This window comes from Mobula hypostoma, chromosome 11 (assembly GCF_963921235.1).
Source record: "Mobula hypostoma chromosome 11, sMobHyp1.1, whole genome shotgun sequence".
NCBI lineage: Eukaryota > Metazoa > Chordata > Chondrichthyes > Myliobatiformes > Myliobatidae > Mobula > Mobula hypostoma.
Genome location: NC_086107.1, coordinates 71,425,544 through 71,434,692, shown reverse-complemented (window position 1 = coordinate 71,434,692; position 9,149 = coordinate 71,425,544). Strand labels below are relative to the sequence as shown.

General features: G+C 51.4%; 1 protein-coding gene across 1 annotated transcript in view; it reads right to left on the bottom strand.

Moving 5' to 3' along the window:
* Positions 1-353: 353 nt before the first annotated feature.
* The window catches only part of LOC134354318 (tumor protein p53-inducible protein 11-like), a 190,202-nt gene continuing 181,406 nt past the window's right edge, over positions 354-9,149 (bottom strand). Inside the window, exon 7 of the mRNA XM_063063249.1 lies at positions 354-1,737. Within this exon, the coding sequence (XP_062919319.1) occupies positions 1,604-1,737 (134 nt within the window). The 3' untranslated portion in view covers positions 354-1,603. The remainder of the gene's footprint in view (positions 1,738-9,149) is intronic.

Below are 9,149 nucleotides of genomic sequence, written 5' to 3'. Positions count from 1 at the left end.
AACTAGGATTCACCGACGCCCCGCCTTGGCTGGCAGGGTCTCGAAGGTCTGAACGGCCTGCCGGCGTGCCGCGAATTTCCATGGCACATTCCTAGTTGTCCACGCTGCTGTCCGGTGGTCTCTCACACACACACACCTGGATAACGCACAGAATATAAGTTCTGTTTTTGCATAAATTGAATCAGAATGGGTACTACAACCAGTGGATCTTAGCAACATTTCTCTCCCAGCGTGAATGGTGTCCCCTACCTCCTGGCGATGCCCTGGGGACGATCCTGCAGACGGTGGCTCCCTGGCTCCTCCTGATGGAGGGCGAGGGAATTGCAGGCCTCACTGACCAAACCATCCACCGGGTCACATCACAGATTTATTGATCATTTTTGAGGTAAATAAGTCAACACTGTCCATCTACTGCTGCACTTACAGTGGGTAGAACACACACACACACACAGACAGACAGACACACAGACAGACACACACACACAGACACACACACACGCGCACACACACACAGACAGACACACACACACACAGACAGACAGACACACACACACACACACACACAGACACACACACACACACACAGACAGACACACACACACACACACACACACACAGACAGACACACACACACAGACAGACACACACACACACACACAGACAGACACACACAGACACACACACACACACACAGACAGACACACACACACACACACACAGACACACACACACACACACAGACAGACACACACACACACACACACACACACAGACACACACACACGCGCACACACACACACACGCATTCATGGAATCAAGAAGCGAGAGAGAGAGAGAGAGAGAGAGAGAGAGAGAGACACGAACACACAATCACACAGACATATACAGGTAAATAGATACACGGCGCTATATGTCCGTTATCGTGTTCGACGATGACAGGGACCCTGGGCGGGAGAGTTTTAAAGTGGAAAAGCCGTTGCACTGTGGCAGTTCCACTCAGAAGTCCGGGTTCACAACTGAGTTGCCGTGTTTGCGACATTGATCGGTATAAACACACACACCAACACAAGCATGCGTTCACAAACATTCAGAATGAAGGCTCACATATAAATACACACACACACACACTTGCAAGTACACAGGCACCCACGCAGCCATATGGCCTTACACCCATTTCCACAGACGCGCGCGTGCACACCCACAAACTTACGTGGAATTACACAGTCACGCACGCACGCTTATATGGAATGACACGTTTTCACAGTCACAAACACACAGACACACTTAAATGGACTTTCAGACACAGACGCGCATACAAACGCACGCACACAGCCAGATCTCTCTCCTTCACTCACTCTCTCTCTCTCTCACACACACACCTGCACAGACAGATCTCTCCCCCACACACTCCAGATCTCCTTTACTCTCTCCCCCCACCCCCCTCCACACACACACACTCGAGCGCGCGGAGTACACAGTTTCTTAATACAATAGTACTGTACTAGAAAGGCACAAATCCAAGCGAGAGAAACAGAACATGATGCAGAAATTACAAAATAAATCCCCTGACGCGGGGTTCAGAGTTCGCATGGCCAGCGGCTCTTCACACCTTCTTCGGCTTGAGACCCACTTGGTAATAGTAATAGATGCTGATAATGATGAAGAGACCCCGACTGAACAGAAGTAGTGACGCTCCCCAGGCCAGTGCTCCCACTTCAAACAGCGTGATGCTCGTAACTGGAACAGAATAAAAGATCCCAGTGTAAACCTGCGGTGTAGGGTTTCTGGAGCTGGAGTGACTGCGCCGATCACAATCCAATTTATCAATGAAAGCCGGGTCAAGATGCGTTATTGATAATTACATTCAAATATTACATATTACATTCAAGCGGTGACATTTTTAAACGTAAATCACACCATGCTTTAATATCGTGGTCACATAGCGGGTCTTCACATACAATATTGTCTTCATACACGTATTACGAGGATCTTGATTAGCTGGGTAAATAGGCCAGCAATACCAAATGGAGATTTATTCAAATTAGTGCGAGATACACTGAAGGGTAGCACGCCATTGCGTAGTGCTCAGCACAACGCTGTTACAGTGCCAGCGATTTGGATTCAGTTTTGCCAATCTGTGACCAATTTGTACGTCCTCCCCGTAACCATGTGGGTTTCCTCCGGGTGCTCCGGTTTCCTCCCACATTAATTGGTCACGTGTATAATTGGGTAATGTGGGCTCGTAATCATGCTGTATCTCTAAATAAAAACGTTAAAAAACGTTGCATTTTGTAAAGTCAAATCAAGCTGGGACTTTCACAGTGAATGGCGAAGCCCAAGGGAGTTCAGATAAATGGTTCCCTGAAAGTGGAGTTGCAGGATGATGAAGGCAGCTTAGGCACATTGGTCTTCGCACAGGTTGCAGCGGACAGGATACTGGGGTGGGGGCAGTGGACAAGACACTGGGGTGCATTAGGAGTACCGTGAACAGTTTTTGTCACCGTGTTGTAGGGAAGACGTCGTTCAGCTGGAAGAAGTGCAAAGGTTTATGGGAATGCTACCAGGACTTGAAGGCGCGAGCAAAAAGAAGAGGTTGGTCAGTCTAGATTTTATGTAGAGTCTGAGAGGTGATCTTATTTGGGTGTATACAATCATTAGGGGCATAGATAGGATGAATGCACATGGTCTTTTGCAAAAGTTGGAGAATCAAAAACATAGATTTAAGATGAAGGGACAAAAAATATTAATAGGAACTCTAGGGGCAACTTTTTAACTTTTTTTTTACATAGTGGGTGGTACGTATCTGGAACGAATTGCCAGGGGAAGTTAATGGTGAAGCCAGCTAGTGTAAGCTGTGGTTCTGAAGCGATGGGCTCTGGCCTGTGGACTTGTGAACTGGAAGGGGTTATGTTCAGCAGTGCATCATACCAGAAATGCACTTCACGCAGACATCTGGATCTGGTGTGACTGGTGACCAGGTCATTGTGTATGGAAGTCATAGCACTGAACTGGTTTTGACACACCTGCTCTACCCAGCATGCACTGATTTACACACATAAAGTGCTGGAGGCAGCATCTATGGACAGACATGGATAGCTGGCATGTCAAGGCCAAGACCCTTCATCACCGGCTGGTTTACACCCAGTGCACTGGCATCTGGAGCGAGAGACCTGCAGGAGAAGTTGTCCAGCACTGCCATCTGGTGGTCTGATCCTGCCACTTCAGGGAGGGTCCCTCACTGACTCTTCAGAGACTGTGTCACCGTGGTGTGGAAACCCTGTCCAGAGAACAGTCTGAGATCCTGCCTGTATGTTGTACCTGTGTGTACTCTCTCCCAGCTTATCATTACGTTGACTTCCTCTGCACTTTCTTCTGCATTTTTTACCTTGTTCTTCCTCAATTCATTGGGTAAATGATTTGATCTGTGTGAACAGTATTCAAGACAGGCTTTCCACTGTAATAAACCAATTCCAATTCCAAATCCAGATTGCTGTCTTGATAAATCCAGATAAGCCTACGGACTCTCACAGCTATCTGGACTATTCCTCTTCCCACCCTGTCTCTTGCAAAAATGCCATCCCCTTCTCGCAATTCCTCCGTCTCCGCCGCATTTGCTCTCAGGATGAGGCTTTTCTTTCCAGGACGAGGGAGATGTCCTCCTTTTTTAAAGAAAGGGGCTTCCCTTCCTCCACCATCAACTCTGCTCTCAAACGCATCTTCCCCATTTCATGCACATCTGCTCTCACTCCATCCTCCCACCACCCCACTAGGAATAGGGTTCCCCTGGTCCTCACCTACCACCCCACCAGCCTCTGGGTCCAACATATTATTCTCCATAACTTCCGCCACCTCCAACGGGATCCCACCACTAAGTACATCTTTCCCTCCCCCCCCGCTTTCCGCAGGGATCGCTCCCTACACGACTCCCTTGTCCATTCGTCCCCTCCATCCCTCCCAACCAATCTCTCTCCCAGCACTTATCCTTGTAAGTGGAACAAGTGCTACACATGCCCTTACACTTCCTCCCTTACCACCATTCAGGGCCCCAGACAGTCCTTCCAGGTGAGGCGACACTTCACCTGTGAGTCGGCTGGGGTGATATACTGCGTCCGGTGCTCCGGATGTGGCCTTCTATATATTGGCGAGACCCGATGCAGACTGGGAGACCGTTTCGCTGAACACCTACGCTCTGTCCGCCAGAGAAAGCAGGATCTCCCAGTGGTCACACATTTTAATTCCACGTCCCACTCCCATTCTGACATGTCTATCCACAGCCTCCTCTACTGTAAAGATGAAGCCACACTCAGGTTGGAGGAACAACACCTTATATTCCGTCTGGGTAGCCTCCAACCTGATGACATGAACATTGACTTCTCTAACTTCCGTTAATGCCCCACCTCCCCTTTGTACCCCATCTGTTATTTATTTATTTATTTTATTTTATTTTTTTCTCCCTTTGTCCCTCTCACTATAACTCCTTGCCCATCCTCTGGGTCCCCCCCGCCCCCTTTCTTTCTCCCTAGGCCTCCTGCCCCATGATCCTCTCCCTTCTCCAGCCTCATATCCCTTTTGCCAATCAACTTTCCAGCTCTTAGCACCATCCCTCCCCCTCCTGTTTTCTCCTATCATTTCAGATCTCCCCCTCCCCCTCCCACTTTCAAATCTCTTACTGTCTCTTCTTTCAGTTAGTCCTGACGAAGGGTCTCGGCTCGAAAAGTCGACTGTACCTCTTCCTCGAGATGCTGCCTGGCCTGCTGCGTTCACCAGCATTTTGTGTGTGTTGCTGTCTTGAAGCCAGCTTCGCTTCCACTCCCCACTCCCCTTCCCTTGTGGTGGAGGCCAGTCGGGGACAGCCTCCTGCCCAGAGTCCCCACGCTCCCACGCTAATGAGAGGAGAGAGGATGGGGGAGCACAAGCGATGCTCAGTATCCATACTCAAGGAGACACAAGAGACTTCAGACCCTGGATCGGGACTGCGAGTGTAAAGGAGAGAGCCTGCATAGAGAGGTGAGGGGGGAGGGCCGGGACAAAGCTGGCAGGTGTCGGTGAAGACACAAGGGATTCTGAAGATGAAGCTGTCGCTCACAGACTGCTAGAGGGTTGCAGCAGATCGGGCAGCATCGATGGAGGGGAACGAACCACGGATAGTCTGGGCTCAGAATCTTGGTCAGGACTCGGTGCAGATGATGGAGAGGTGGAGGAGGGAAGAGTGGGAGTAATTGCAGAGGTAATAGATGGAGGTTTCAAAGAGCTGCAGGAGATGGAATCTGATCAGAGAGCAAGGTAGAGCATGAGAGCAGGTAAGAGAGGGATGCTGGGCAAAGGTGAACAGGGGAGCTGTGGATGGGATGGGGACTCACGTGGGAGGCGGATGGAAGCAGTTAGGGAGGGGGAAGAGATTGGGAGATGAGCACTGGAGGGGTGGGGTGGGCAAAGTGGGGCAGAAAGAAGTAGTGTGCAAGAGGTCTTGGGTGGATCAGAAGGGAAAGAAAGGGATGGGGATGGGGTGTCAGGGAGCTGGTTACATGCATCTGAAGTGTTGGATGTTCATGCTGTTGGACCTTAGACTGCCCAAGCATAATGACTGGGCAGTGGAACACCAGTATAGAGATGAGGTGTGGGAGGAACACCTCTACACTGAGACTGCTGTGGAGCAGGTTGACTTTATTTTGACAAAGTGGTAGCACTGCCCAATGCGACATTGGGTTGTCCTTGAATGGAGGGTGGTCAGATTAGGTGTGATTGGAGTCATGTATTGGCCAGACCAGACCATTTTCTCCTTTCAGTGAAGTTGGTGGGGTTTTTGATCATAAACCACTGGGTTTGTGATCAGTATTAAAATAGGCTAGCTTTATCTTGAGAGAAAAAGAAACAAGATTGTTTGAGATTGGACTGTGCTGCTTCAGTGATCCAGGTTCGATTGCAGCCTCGGGCGTTGTCTGTGTGGTGTTTGCACATTCTCCCAGTGACTGTGAGGATTTGCTCCCAAATCCCAGAAATGTACAGGTGAATTGATCATGGTAAACTCGGATCCTGGAGTCTGGGAAAGGATGGAAAATAAGGTTCGTTGATGGGACTGCTAGGGAAATACAGCAAGTTGAATGCAGAACCAATGCCTCTATCTGTTCACTGAATCCAAGTCTTATAACTACATCCATTGTGAGACTGGAGCTTGTCAGAACAGGTCACTGGGTTGCTGGTTAAGTACACCAGTGACAGGCAGTGCTGACAATGGTACAGGCAAAGGGAGCGGAGCAGGAGGGAAGAGACCTGGTTGGCATTCATGAGAGCAGAACGTGGATCCAGTGTGGAAAACAAAGGATTTCTGCTGGAATCCAGATACAATGTGCATGTGCACAAGTTGACTTCTCCACAGGGCAAGGGTGGATTGAATAACTACCTGCCCCACAAGCTCGATTATAATCACCGGATCATGCATGGTGACAGTTACCAGAGGAGAACACCTGGTCAGAAGAGTGACTGGGATACGGTGGGAATGGAATACAGGAGACTAGAGTACAGATGTGGTCAGGTACAGGAAACTCAACACACAGAGGGACTGGGGTACCAAAGCCCTCAGGAAAATGGAACTGGGATATATCAGTACTTGGGAACAGGGGGCGGGGTATGAGTGTACCTGGGTACTGGGGACTGGGGTATAGGAGTACTCAGGTACCAGCATCTGGGGTATGGGAGTACTTGGATACAGGGCGCTGGGGTATGAGTGTACCTGGGTACTGGGGACTAGGGTATAGGAGTACTTGGATACAGGGCGCTGGGGTACAAGAGCCCTTGTGTACAGGGGACTGGGGTATGGGAGTACTCAGGTACCAGCATCTGGGGTATAGCGGTACTTGTGTGTAGGGAACTAGTGTATGGGAGTACTCGAGTACAGGGGACTGGGGTACAGGATTACTAGGGTACAGTGACTGGGGTATGGGAGTACTCGGGTACAGGGACTGGGGTATGGGAGTACTTGGGTACAGGGACTGGGGTATGGGAGTACTCGAGTACAGGGGATGGGATATGGGAGTATTGGGGTACAGAAGACTGGGGTACAGGATTACTAGGGTGTGGGAGTACTAGGGTACAGGGATTGGGGTATGGGAGTACTTGGGTACAGGGGACGGGGTATGGGAGTACTCGGGTACAGGGGACTGGGGTACAGGATTACTAGGGTACAGTGACTGGGGTATGGGAGTACTAGGGTACAGGGGACTGGGGTATGGGAGTACTCGGGTACAGGGGGCGGGGTATGGGAGTACTAGAATACAGGGACCGGGGTATGGGAGTACTAGAGTACAGGGACTGGGGTATGGGAGTACTCGGGTACAGGGAGCGGGGTATGGGAGTAGGGGTACAGGGGATGGGTGTACAAGATTACTAGGGTACGGGGACTGGGGTATGGGAGTGTTGGGGTACAGAAGACTGGGGTACAGGATTACTAGGGTGTGGGAGTAAAAGGGTACAGGGATTGGGGTATGGGAGTACTTGGGTACAGGGGATGGGGTATGGGAGTACTCGGGTACAGGGGGCGGGGTATGGGAGTACGGGTACAGGGGATGGGGGTACAAGATTACTAGGGTAAAGTGACTGGGGTATGGGAGTACTAGGGTACAAGAGTACTCGGGTACTGGGGACTGGGTATAGAAGTACGAGGGTATAGGGGACGGGGTATGGGAGTACTCGGGTACAGGGGACTGGGGTACAGGATTACTAGGGTACAGTGACTGGGGTATGGGAGTACTAGGGTACAGGGGACGGGGTATGGGAGTACTCGGGTACAGGGGACTGGGGTATGGGAGTACTCGGGTACAGGGGGCGGGGTATGGGAGTAGGGGTACAGGGGATGGGTGTACAAGATTACTAGGGTACGGGGACTGGGGTATGGGAGTGTTGGGGTACAGAAGACTGGGGTACAGGATTACTAGGGTGTGGGAGTAAAAGGGTACAGGGATTGGGGTATGGGAGTACTTGGGTACAGGGGATGGGGTATGGGAGTACTCGGGTACAGGGGGCGGGGTATGGGAGTACGGGTACAGGGGATGGGGGTACAAGATTACTAGGGTAAAGTGACTGGGGTATGGGAGTACTAGGGTACAAGAGTACTCGGGTACTGGGGACTGGGTATAGAAGTACGAGGGTATAGGGGACGGGGTATGGGAGTACTCGGGTACAGGGACCAGGGTATGGGAGTACTCGGGTACAGGGGACTGGGGTACAGGATTACTAGGGTACAGTGACTGGGGTATGGGAGTACTAGGGTACAGGGGACGGGGTATGGGAGTACTCGGGTATAGGGGGCGGGGTATGGGAGTACTAGAGTACAGGGATCGGGGTATGGGAGTACTTGGGTACAGGGGCGGGGTATGGGAGTACTCGGGTACAGGGGACTGGGGTATGGGAGTACTAGGGTACAGGGGACGGGGTATGGGAGTACTCGGGTACAGGGGACTGGGGTATGGGAGTACTAGGGTACAGGGGACGGGGTATGGGAGTACTCGGGTACAGGGGACTGGGGTATGGGAGTACTAGGGTACAGGGGACGGGGTATCTCGGGTACAGGGGACTGGGGTATGGGAGTACTAGGGTACAGGGGACGGAATACGGGAGTACTAGGGTATAGGGGATGGGGAGTACGGGAGTACTTGGATACAGGGGACAGGGTACAGGAGTACTAGGGTACAGGGGACGGGGTATGGGTGTACTAGGGTACAGGGGACGGGGTATGGGAATACTAGGGTACAGGGTCTGGGCTATGGGAATACTAGGATACAGGGGATGGGATATGGGAGTACTCGGGTACAGGGACTGGGTATGGAAGTACTCGGGTACAAGGACAGGGTACGAGAGTACTCAGGTACTGGGGACTGGGTATGGAAGTTCGAGGGTATATTATAGGGGACAGGGAGTACTGGAGTACTTGGATACAGGGGACCGGGGTATGGGAGTACTCGGGTAGAGGGGGCGGGGTATGGGAGTACTCGGGTTAAGGGGGTGGGGTATGGGAGTACTAGGGTACAGGGGACGGAATACGGGAGTACTAGGGTATAGGGGACGGGGAGTACGGGAGTACTTGGATACAGGGGACGGGGTACGGGAGTACTAGAGTACAGGGACCGGGGTATGGGAATATTAAGGTACAGGGG